This window comes from Lepidochelys olivacea, assembly GCF_965140295.1.
Source record: "Lepidochelys olivacea isolate rLepOli2 genome assembly, chromosome: 18".
Classification (NCBI taxonomy): Eukaryota; Metazoa; Chordata; order Testudines; family Cheloniidae; genus Lepidochelys; species Lepidochelys olivacea.
The window spans coordinates 23675633-23688190 of NC_140428.1; the positions used below are offsets into that span (position 1 = coordinate 23675633).

Sequence of the window (12558 nt, forward strand, 5' to 3'; positions counted from 1 at the left end):
GGTTTATTGCCTGTCCCTGAGTGCCTTCACTGTGACCCATCGCGGATGGAAGAATAGAACAGAGACTAGTACTGGCTCCCGCAGCCAAGAAAAGTCGAAGCAGGGAGGAGTCTGCTCTGACAAGCTAGTTTATAGCAGCAGGCCCACAGCAGCTTACTGGGAACCTAGTGGATTGGATCGAAGTGGAGCTCTGACTGCTGGGACCTGTATCTTCCCACCAAACGCCACCTCCATATTAGCCTTGGGATGTGTTCTGTTAACCCCGTGTTTGTGGCAATAGCTACCAGCACAGAGTGATCGCTGTGGGTGGGGCGAGGAGGTGTCAATGATCATTATTGCTTTGGTTGGTGCTGGGAAACACCATCCCTTCACTTGATTCCCTTTCTCCCTCCTTCCCCATAACACCCTGGTCTTTAATACCACACACCTCTTACTAGAAGGATGGTCTCCTAAAGAGCTGGTGATGGGCTCAGACAATGCTGTCTCCATGAAGCGAAATGGTCCCCTTCCGTTGTCATGGTGGGAGCTTACAGGCTGATATTACATGCTGCAATTGGGCACGCCCCTGAGATCTGCAACAGATGGCAACACCCACTTAGCTCAGACTTAGCCCTCCAGCCCTTGTTCCTCTTTCAATGTCTCTCTCCCCTGTGGAGAACCAGCTGGAAAAATCTTCCCATGTTCTTGGCTTCTTCCTAACCTCCAGTGTGTCCTTTAGTGAAGGTACCAGCTCCTATTAGTCACTTTCAGTACCAGCAACCGGCCTTCATTCTCCCGCCTGTGTGTGGTTTTTCCCGTGTTTCTGCTATATCTGGAGCCTCTGAATTTCTTCTCTGCAGGGGTTGGTTTTTTCCTCCCCACTCTTTGATTTCACATATGGTCTCATCTGAGCCTGAGTCATCTGTGCCCCCGAGCTGCCTGCCGAAGCAGGTCTAACAAATACATGCTCCAACATCTCACCAGGGGAAAAGACCCAGATGAATTGTTCAATGTGACTTGACTGCTCCAAGTTGTTCCAAACAAAGCCAGGTACAGGAGAAAATCTCCAAGGCAGGAGGAGAGTAATACCTAGTCCATCTCATGGTCAAAGCACTTAATGAATCCAACTGAAGGGAACTAAGTGAGGGCCTGGTTCTGCTCACACACCCAGTTAAATCAAGAGTAACGCTCATGAATTGACACTGGGATAAGTAAGAGGAGAATCGGACCTATTTGTCAAATGGGGAAGCAGAGGCAGAGAGGCTGTAATTTTCAATGCCAATTGCACTCCAAACATCCATTGAAAATCTTAGCCCCAGCAGCTCCAAGGAGTATCCCCCAGCAGCAGACTCGACCTTATAACATCCTATTTCTTAGGCCTGTGCTTAAACCACCAAGAGAGCGGATCTGCAGAGTTTTCTCTGGAGACCTATAACAATGGTGAAGCCATCTTGCGTTCATTTGAGAGGCGGGGAGAGACCCTGATCACTGGGATGTGGCTGAGTGAGCATATCTGAGTGTGTGAATGGATTGGTTTTATGGAAACCGTTATAAATCCTCTGCCCACAAGGAGGACGCAGTTGCTTTGTGTGTGTGTTTAACTATATACATATATTACCACTCACTCTAAGGCCAGGGCATGCGTATTAGCAGAGGCTTCTGTTAGAGAACAACCCTCTTCCATTATTCAATATGCTGCCGCTGGACAGATAATGCTGGAGAAAGACATAGCAGAGGTACTGATCACCACCACTGTGATATCTCAGGGCCAACACACTCTGTGAGGCCAGGGGAGTGACACTGACTAGAAGCCGCCTCCCTATGTTTGGAATAACCTGCTTCCTTTTAAAAAGATTCCCTCTCTGCAAAAGTTTGGAAAGAACCAGACAGATGCAAAACATGCAAAAAACTATTTTACTGACAAACAGCAAAGGATGGGCTTGGTTTCAGGCGGCTAAATCGATCACCTATTACACAAACATTATCGAAAGGGAAGGCTCGGCTGAAATACATTCACTCGTTGACTTCCCCCCCATCCCACCCCCCAAAAAATCACAGTGTGCCCCCTGCCCATAAAGCTTGCTGAAGCTTTCACTAGGAGCTGCTCACCCTCCCCTTCACTCAGCGCAGAAACAGCACAGCTCCGAGCCCAACGTCCAGGAGAATACGAAATACAGATGACATTCATTTATGCAAGCGCATCAAAAAGAAAATTAGCCATTATTGCTTTTCAGATCGCAAGAGAGATTATTGCAGGATTAAATCCATAAAAGCATAATCTCTCTCTGTCTCTCAGGAAATACCAACGTAGGCTGAGCCTACTTCTCTCTTTGATGTGTGCAAAATTGTTTTTGGGTGTAGAAAACAGGTCGAACGGGACTACAAATTGAGGGAAGTATTACTTCAAGTTTTGCTACAGTGTCCCCATAGTGGAGCGTTATTAGAACTGCCTTGATCCTGTAAGAGACTCTGCTGCCTTAGTCATTGTGAAGGAAGGGTGCTTAGCACCTCACAGGATTGAGGCCTTTGGGGTGACACTAATCACTCATGGTGCCTGCATCGTTTCTTAGCATAAATCACAGTGCTCTGCTTGAAGAAGGGAACAAAATGAGCGACCACAGTTAAAAATAAATATGACCATAGAATGGAGGATCGTATGGAAAACATAGCATGTAATACAAATGGGAACGCCTACACACACCAACCCAGGGAGAAATTAACTCACGCTTTTACCCAGACAGAAACAGCAACACGACTGGAATCTTACCAGAACGCAATGAACTGACAGCTCAGCATCACAGCACCTCTTAAACTTCCTTTCCTGCACTCCCCGCTCCTGCCCTAGGTATTGAAACACAAAAACGCCACCCCGGGCATGCATGCATTGCAGCCCCAGCGTTTTCCAATAGCTCGCCTACAGCTCAGAGCCGTTTCCTGGCTCACTGAATCAGACCAGCGGGGTCTGCAGCATCAAGACCGGTCGTGAATGTGCGTTTTCAAAAGTGCCTAAGTCCCATTGACTTTCAGTGAGACTTAAGCTGTGATGGGAGGCCACTGGCATTTGACACCCCAGGTTAATGAGAGCTGCTGTAAGCAGGGTTCGATGAGAGCCTGCCCATCTGATGTCTACACGGCAAGTTGGCTTTTAACTCTGGTTTGCCAACGCTCGTGTAACTCAAGCTGCTCACCTCAGTTAAAAGCCAAGTGGCTGTGTCTTTGCCCCCCCCCCTTTTCTTTTGGCCGTGTAGACGTAGCCTCAGCCTGCCCCTGGCACTAGCATGAATTAACAGGAGTGTTGTGTGTAAGACACGGCAGGGATCTGTCCTGCTCTATGGGGTCCTGGCCAGGCCCCAGCTGGTTTCGTACTGTCTAGTTTTGAGTGCCATGCTTTAGGAAAGAGGTGGACAAATTGCAGAGGAAAGCAACAAAAATGACAACAGAAAACCTGACCTAGGAGGAGAGGTTAAACAACTGGAGCGCCCTTAGTCCCCCTGAAAAGAGACCTGAGGCTGGACCTGATAGTGGTCTTCAAGCATGTTAACGGCTGTCGTAAAGAGAACTATGAGCATTTGAGCTCATGGCCACTGAAAGTAGGACAAGAAATAATGGGCGTAATCTGCAGCAAGTGCAATTTAGGTCAGCTAGCAGGAAAAGCTTTCGAACTCTTAAGGGCAATTATGCTCTGCAAGGGAGGGTGTGGAAGCCCCATCATTGTAATTAGAGAAACACGTCAGGGAGGCTCTAGGTTTAGTTGAGCCTGCCTGACTGTGGGAGGCTGGACTGGATGTCAGCTCTAGGGCGCTTCCAGCCCTGCATGTCTATGAGTCTATGAAATAGCTGCATAATTTCCTTAGTGTACACAAGGTTTTAAAGCAGCTGCTCCAGAATGCTCTTGACTCCCTCTTCAAGCTCCCATCCTGAAAGCCTCCCCAACATGCCCCCCCACAAAAAACACAGTTAATGCAGAGGCAGCATTGCCTAGTGGATAGAGTACTCAACTGGGCTCAATGTCCCAGCTCTGCCCTTGAGCTGCTGGGGCACTTGGGGCAAGTCACTTCCCTCTGCCTCTCTTTTGCCACCATTTAGGCTCTGAGCTCTTTGAGGGGAGAACTGTCACTTCCTGGCGCAATGGGGCTCTGATTTCTGCTGGGCTGGCCCCCTGCTATTTTAGTGTAAGGGAATGAGATCACACCCTTTCCCCCCGAGGGCCAGTGCGACTGAGAAAACGGTGATACCCATGAGATATGGGTCTTGTGCTGGTGCTCAGCCCAGACCTGAATCCCCCATCTGGTTTCTTAGCGGATACTTTAGGCATTTCTTTTCCCTCTGTAGTGAAGACTTGTGCATAGAACTAAGGTGTCAAAAACCTCCCTCATATTATATCTAACTCCCCTAGTGCTGTTCCGCAGTAGAGCTCAAAGCACTTTATAAAGGAGGTCAGTATCATCACCCCCATTTCACAGATGGGGAAACTGAGGCACAGGGCAGTGACTGGCTTTGCCCAAGGTCACCCACCAGGACTGGGGTACAGCTGAAAATAAAACCCTGCTCGCCTGAGTGCTCTAACCAATAAGGCACCACATCGCCCTGGTGCAGCACCATTAAACCCATTGCCTGATACTTCTTCCTAACCTATAAGCCGCCAAGCTCAGCAGAAACCAAACCTGATGTCAGGAAGGGTGATGATGATGTCAGAGGGGGAAACTAAACAAAAGGAGTGGATTGGCTTGTCAGGAACAAAGACCTGCCTGTGTCAAGTATGGGTCTTTAAGCCTAAAGAAAGAAGTAAGAGAAAGAAAGCCCAGAACTAGGGATGGGCAGAATTGAGTCTAAATACCATGATCTGCAGGGATTTCATTGAGGAGCTGGGGACTAGTCCATAGATCTGGGCACAGGAGGCTTGACTTTAAAGAGGGGCTGCTGGCAGACTTTGGGGGACGTCAGCAGGCCCGTCTCCTTTGCTAAAGCCCTTACAGGAGCATGCCTCTGTTCTTTATTGAAAGTGGTAGAATCACAGGGCCTCTTGGTCTGAAATTACAGGGGAAAATGTTAGTTCCAATCCCTGCTCTTGAGATCAAATGCAGAGAGACAGTTTTAAGCTCCGTCTGCTCTAAAAATAGCCCCTCCTGAGGCTGCAGAAAATTCCCCTTCTGCCGAAACCTTCTCCAAAGCAGCTGCTTCATGAGCACTAAGCCGCATGCAGCGCTACCCAGGCCCCATCCCTCTGTAGCTGCCATCACACGCTAATCTTGCTGCCCAGGCTTCCCCATTCCCTAGGACCCACCTGCTCTTTACCCACCCTGAGCCCTGCTTTGCAGACGTTCCTTACTACCTAGGCCCCCCGCTTCTCGCTGTCTGTGGTTTTTAGACTGGATCAGAGGCAAGAGCACAACGAACAAGCCACTATTATTACACTTCAGACAATTAAATGAGGAAAAACACCCCACACAAACATCCAGGCAGAAGCAAAACAGACACGTGCACGGGGAAGGGGGACGCCAGGACAGGAGACGTCACAAACAGCTGAGCTGCAAGCAACAGTAACGGGCTCAACTGGACAACAGAACACTAGCCCACACACTCAGACGGCGGCAGTCAAGGCCAGGGAAGACCAGCACTGGGGATGGGATGGGCCTCGATTCTGCGCCATCAAAACGCTTTGGAATTTCCACCCCGTTAATGCTCATTGGGTTGATACTGGGGGGGGGGGGGCCACAGGGGCTCTTAAAAAAACAAACCACCAAAGAACCAGCACTCTTTTACCTAATGCTTCTCTGGAGCTGCCTGGGAGCGCTGCCTCGGCAGAAAAAGTCCGGCGCGGCCATGCCATTAGGAGTGCCTGTAAACCCGGAGGCTAGGCTGGCTGCTGCCGCTCTGCAGGCATGAATGTCACCATTCGGTCCCTAGGGCCCAACATTCACGAAGTGCCCAGCTGTAGCACAGGTTTTCCCCTCCTGGGAGTGGGCCCTGGTCCGACCGCTGTTATGTTACACTGGGGGAAATCTGGAGTCGCTCTAGTGACGGTCATGGAACCCCCCACCCCGGGAAACCACTGGGAGAAGCGAATCAGGCCAACAAAGTCATGCGGGTGCAACATACGTAAGAACGGCCCTGGAGGCGGTGAATTCACACCTGTGCAGAGGCTCCACCCAGCAACCTCCGGGCATAAGGGGTGCACCGACCTTTTTGCATAGAGGTGCCTGTGGCCCAGCTGCTTTTTGCTGAATATGCCTGTTGCAAAGTGCATTAAATTCATTGCGTATTGCCGCTGCCTGCAGCGGCCGGGAGGGGGGGGGTCAGACCCTGTGCTGTGAGGATGTGCGCTTTTCCACGGCGTGAGGCTTAGCCAGGTTTGGGCATCACGCCCACAGCCTGCCGTTGCTCAGGTAGGGCTGTGGGGTGGGCGGGGGGGGAACTAAACTAGTCTGTGTATGGAAAAGAGGCCAGATGGAAAATGGACACAGCCCCATGCATGGTGAAGGATTTCGCTTCCTCTGGGCGAGAGGCAGGACCTGGCCTGAAACTCGCACACGGCTGGCGCAGTGTGAGCCATCCCTGGGCACTTTTCATTGGTAAGTGGCGTCACGTGTGAAACAGCAACACAAAGTCAAAGTGCAGAGCAGAACTACAGTTCTAATGCAGCCTGGCCTGGGATCACCTAGTTCCGCTCACTGCTGTGGCAGGCTCCCTGTGGCAGGCTGATGTAAAGCTCATTTTCTTCCACAGGGCTGCTTTACATATTAAAAAAAATGAAAGGCAGATCCTCGGGCTGTGTACATTGGCATCATAGAATCACAGAGTTAGAAAGTCCCGCCCGGGTCATCTAGTCTAACCCTCTGTCCAGACACAGGATTTGTTGTGTCTAAATCATCCAAGACAGCTTGCTAGCCAATCTCTATTGACGGCAAGGGGCCAGCTCCTCAGCTGAAGTCAATGCCAGTTTACACCAGCTGAGGATTTAGCCCATAAGGCCCAATTCACAAGAGTCATTTCACCCACCCCAGCTGTAACACCCTTTGCCTTGGAAAGGAGCTTCTCTCAACCAAACACTTCCAAGTGCCTACAGCCAGGAAGCCTTAAATGACAAACGCACAAGCACCGATGTGGATCAGCTGGCCACATATTTTCCAACCAGACAGGAGGTGTGACTACAAGGCCAGATGTGCTATGAAATATCGAAGCTCTGGGTCTGCGTTTTGTTTTCTAAATTAAACTGGTCGCAGACAGAGGAAGCCAATTAAAAATAAGACAAAGGGGGTTTTTGTGTGTGTTGGTTTCTTTTTTCCCCCACCCAGACATTGCAATCAAGACTGAGGCGGGTTCACACAGAATCCAAGAATTCACAGAAGGGACATTCATTTTTCCCGGTACGGTTCAACACGTTTTTTTCCTCTGCCCTTTAAACTCAAGCCCACTAAATACTACAACAGGCCCTCATTAGAAATTAGTGTTATACAGGACTCGCCCTTCAGGTCTTGGGGCCGGCCCCTCGCCCCTTACTCACAGTAGGAGTGGGGAGTCTCCAGGGCCTACTCCCACCTCTGCCACTGACTCACTGGCACAGCCCTTCTCTGTGCCTCAGTTTCCCCTTTGGTCACATGGGGGTGATACATCACTTCCTCCCGGGGGTGCGGTGAACGACTGACAACATTTATATAGCAAGTGGTGGGCCTGATTTTTCCCCTTGCTTATGGGGGATGTAACTCCACTTATCTCCGTGAGTTTTATTCTCCTCTCTTGCCCTGGGAGCAACCCCATCCAAGGCCCTGGTTCCAATTCTCCTCTCATGCTGGTGTAAACACGGAGTGACAGCAGTGAAATCAATGGAGTGACACCAACATAAAACTGGTGCAAGGTGGAGCAGGATCAGCCCTCTTAAAATGCTAAAATCCCATTGGTTGGTGGGTGATTTCTTTGCAGCTTCCTAGGGGGCCTTTGCTTAAGGCAGGGTTCGCTGTAGACCAACAGGAAGAACAATTCATTTGTGTTTGTCTAGAACTTCATTGACCGCAAAAAATAAACAACTAAAAGCCAAAAGAAAAAGGGACACTGCACCTTGGAAACGCGCCAGCACGAGCCCCCATCCAAACCTGCGGCGGCATGAATCATCCTAAGAAAGGAAACATCATGGAGCAAAACAATTTGAAAGGCCTTCTAGCTCTCGACTGATCATCGTTAATGTCTTCTGAGAGCAGATCCCTAGGAGAGCAGATTCCAAAAGAGGTACACTGAAGGTGCAGGAGAACTTCAAACAGTGGGGACGGGGATTTGGAAGTATAATGCAAATCTTTCCCCCTCCCCCCCCCCCTTTTTTTTTTTTTTTTACATATCTACAGAAGTCTGACAATAAAACGATGAACACAGTGCAATGTCTTGGCTGCCTTGCAGCCAGAACTGGCTTAGTTGTGCATTCGCGGCGTGCCTCAGAATCACCCCGCCTAGGTAAATAAAATGGTGTCCTCCACTGTCTTCCATGGAGGAGTGAACTCACAGACGCTCCCCTAGAAGCCCAGTTCTAAAATGGCTTTGCAGCCTCTGGAGGGGAAGGCGTTTCTCAGAGGTGTCGGGGGCTGGGATGTCCGTTGTGGTACAGCTTCTGCTTGATGTGCACCATGTTCCCGGTGGCCTCCTCGTGCTGCCTGTGATGACGTTTCCTGAACTCCTTCAAGTTACAAAATTTCGGAATCCAAGACCAAGAATTGTCTGGCAGGGGAAAGAAAAGAGAAAGAAGTGGTTAGTGGCTGAACGGGCCGTAAGCCATTGGTCAGGGCGGGTCATCCCCGGAGCCGGTGACAGCCTCAGCTGGAGAGCTTTGGCTCAGGTGACAGCAGATGATGCTTTTAGTTCGGGAGGTCTCGGGGTCAGGCCCCCCAGCATGTTGGCCAAGATGGCAACAGTGTGTGAGACATGCTGCGTAACTAGGGGACAGCACATCAGAAAGCAGGGGAGTGTATTTAGGGATAAGAGAAGCTGGCCCTTGAGTTCTAGTCCCGACTCAGCATCTGACCCATTGTGTGGCCTGGCAGCAAGTCGCGTCCTCTCTCCCCATGCCTCAGTTTCTCCATCTGAAAGCTGAGGCTAGTATTAGCGACTTGTATCACAAGAGGGAGTTTCAGAGTAACAGCCGTGTCAGTCTGTATTAGCAAAAAGAAAAGGAGGACTTGTGGCACCTTAGAGACGAACCAATTTATTTGAGCATAAGCTTTCGATGAAGTGAGCTATAGCTCACGAAAGCTTATGCTCAAATAAATTGGTTAGTCTCTAAGGTGCCACAAGTCCTCCTTTTCTTTTTACAAGAGGGAGTAAAGGTGTATCACAGGTGAGCACTGGCCATCTCCAGTGGGGCAGTCCCAGCCCACCTCTGCCCTGCTCTCCTGAGCCCCCCCATGTCACATGTGTAACCCCTCAGGAGTCTCCCCAAACCCTGTACCCTCTTTGGGTACGGTGGGGGGAAAGATTTGTCCACAAGTGCTCTCAGATCCGTGGATAGCAGGGACTATATAAACAAAACAAGAAGTATTGTTTTAAAGCAAGGAGACTGCACTGCTCGGAGGACCCCATACCATGCTGGTCCTACGTTCTGGAGCAAGGTCCCTGCGGCCACAATGAAAAATTCTGCAGCAGTGGGTCTTTAAAGGTATTAAAGGATGCAATCAGCACCGTGGCCCCTGTATTCATTTTGATATTGACTTCCCTCTTTGGGTCAGTGTCAAAGGCAGTCATGGAGTGTGGGAGATGGACTATTAGCTGAAGAGTTCTGCTAAAATCACTCATCAGTGAAATAGTTGAACTCTCTTGACATTTAAACTATCAGCTGTAGGGTTCAGAGTCAACAGCCATTGAGAGGAATGGGATAGTTTATACTTTTCAAAGCAGCAGTTTCAGGCAGTTTGCAAACTCAGGAAGACAACCCACAAACAATTTACCCTTAGGACGTGTTTTCTTCACAATTGTAAAGCTAGACCTTTTTTCTTTTAAATGAAATTTGAAAGCCAGGAGCGGAAGTGTGTGTGTGTGTGTGTGTGTGTGTGTGTACACACGTACGCCTGGGGATACACAGAGGTCTTCCAGGGGGTACATCAACTCACCTAGGTATTTGCCTAGTTTTACAACAGGCTCCATAAAAAGCAGTAGTGAAGTCAGTACAGACTAAAATTTCCTACAGACAAGGACTTGTTCATAGTGCTCTGTAACCTATACACTGAAATGGAAGTACAATATTCATATTCCAATCGCTGTATTTTATCATTCTATGGTGAAAATGAGAAAGTAAACCATTTTTCAGTAACAGCGAGGCTGTGCCACTTTTGCATTTCTAGCTCTGATTTTGTAAGCAAGTAGTTATGAAGTGAGGTGAAACTTGGGGGTACCCAGGACAAATCAGACTCCTGAAAGGGGTATGGTCGTCTGGAAAGACGGGGAGGCATGATTCTAGGAAATAGGATTGGTCTTTAACCAAAACCAGCTCCAGCCCATCTCAGCGAACTCATCTTTTCCCTAAAAAGGACAGATCGCACCATCTCGGAAACCAGCTCACAGGCTGCCAGACAGGAGGTCTTTTCCTTCTAAAAATGCTCTCCAGCCAACCGCAAAGGGAACCCGGAATGCTATTAAAACGAAAGCCGAACATGATGCTTTACATTTCAAAGGCTTTAACTCGGTTTCCTTCTTATTCTGGACCTTTAATACAAGGCTTTTAAGTGGTGGGTATGCCATGGTACTAAGCAGGCTGAGGACTCTGTACAGCAAACACTGACCCTCGTTCAAAGCTGTTGATGCTGGATGGCAACAGGGTCCTGTTAACACCTTTCACACTTAAGGGGCCATACATTGCATCTAAATTAATACAACAGTTCTAATCTCAGCCTCTCCCCCTCTTTGGGCAGGTCATTTAGTTGCTTTGTGCCCCAGTTTCCCCTCTGTAAAATGCGGCTCATGGTAATAATTACTCTTGGCTCACGAGTGGACTAATCAGTTGGCAAAATGCGGTGAAGCCGGAAAGCACCACACAACAGCAGCTGGAGATGTTCAGACCTCAGTGTGTCCTTGCACACTGGCTATTAGGAAAACCTTTTTCACTAGGAGGGTGGTGAAACACTGGAATGCGTTGCCTAGGGAGGTGGTGGAATCTCCTTCCTTAGAAGTTTTGAAGGTCAGGCTTGACAAAGCCCTGGCTGGGATGATTTCATTGGGTATAGGTCCTGCTTTTGAGCAGGGGGGTGGACTAGATGACCTCCTGAGGTTCCTTCCAACCCTGATATTCTATGATTCTACGATTCAAACACGGGGTTCATTTCATTTCCTGCTCTGCTACAGCCACTTTATTTCATTTTTAGTTTGCTTTTATTGGGCCATTTTTCTGTAACCCCCGGCGTGCCAGTGACAGAACCCCAGTCCAGCAATGGCTAAGAATTCTCAGCAATGGAGCTGCTTCATTATTCCAAGTGGAGCCAGTCCCCATGCGGGGTTCCCAGTGAAGGTGCCTGCTATGAAAGGCAGCCTGCCTTTCTCTGAAGAACCAACTTCGTCTGTAACCTCCCAGGAGAGCAAAGTGAACAGAGAGAGAACTGCCCCTCTCCACACTCCATTCGACTGAGCTCCCAACAGAAAAAGGCAGGTAGGACTAAAAACACTGTCCACCCGACGTGTGCAGCCTTAGGCGTTGCTGAGTCTCATGCTATTTGGTAATTTTCTTAAAGCCCCAGCGGCTGGAGTCAGGTGACAATCTCAGCTCTCTTTCCTTTTGTTTGAAAGGGGAAGTTTTTCACTTCCCTGGTTACAGAAAAGAGCTTGAAAACGGGACCCCTAAAGGCTCAGAAATCTCAGGTAGATGTTTTAGAAAATCTCATGACTGCAGGGGCCTGACTTGTGATTTTTCTGTTGAATGCTCAGAGTCAGAGATGCTGTTCCAAGGTAGGATAAACTGAGACAAACGCATGCACTGCCTGGCCGAGACGTGACACACTCTGGACACAGCCCTTCCCGGTTCCCAGTGAGGACTCTGGAACAGCCGAAGGACAAGCTGCCCCCACAGGGCCCAATTCAACGCTGCCCTTTTGCATCCCCTACGCTAGCACAAAGGAGTGCAGGGCAGAGGTCAACTCCTTCCCTTGCTAGTACCCCTGGAACACCTCTGGGCACAGCGGGATTCCAGGATGGGCCGATGAAGGCAGAGCGGATGGGGCCTGGGCAGCCCAGAGGGAAGTGGGGTGACTTTTCAGAATCCTTACACAGCACCCCCTGGGGCCATGGAAGTGGGGCTGCTGCTGTGCGAGGATCCCCACCAGCCCCCTCAGCTGATGAACAGTGATGGATCTGGCTCAGAGAATCCATCCCAGGTTTTATTCTAAGCCCTTCTGGGGCTTTGAGAGTCCCATCTAGCTGCACCCCTGCAAACTCCCAGGGGAGACTCTCTGCCCTGCTGGGAAGCCAGGGATTGGCTGCACTGGGGCAGGTCGCAGCTTTGCCTGACTCCCTGCAAGGCGTCAGGGCCAGATTACAGGAGGCCCCAAGCCAAGTCACTTCCAGTGGGACACCCCAGACTAAAGGGGTGCATTCTTGGAGACGAGCCATGTGCAG

At 49.7% G+C, this 12558-nt stretch overlaps 1 protein-coding gene across 2 annotated transcripts in view; it reads right to left on the bottom strand.

Moving 5' to 3' along the window:
• Window positions 1-8293: 8293 nt before the first annotated feature.
• The window catches only part of TMEM240 (transmembrane protein 240), a 28664-nt gene continuing 24399 nt past the window's right edge, over window positions 8294-12558 (bottom strand). For both annotated transcript variants that reach the window (XM_084651781.1, XM_084651782.1), the window contains exon 5: window positions 8294-8682. In XM_084651781.1, the coding sequence (XP_084507907.1) occupies window positions 8534-8682 (149 nt within the window). In that variant the 3' untranslated portion in view covers window positions 8294-8533. The remainder of the gene's footprint in view (window positions 8683-12558) is intronic.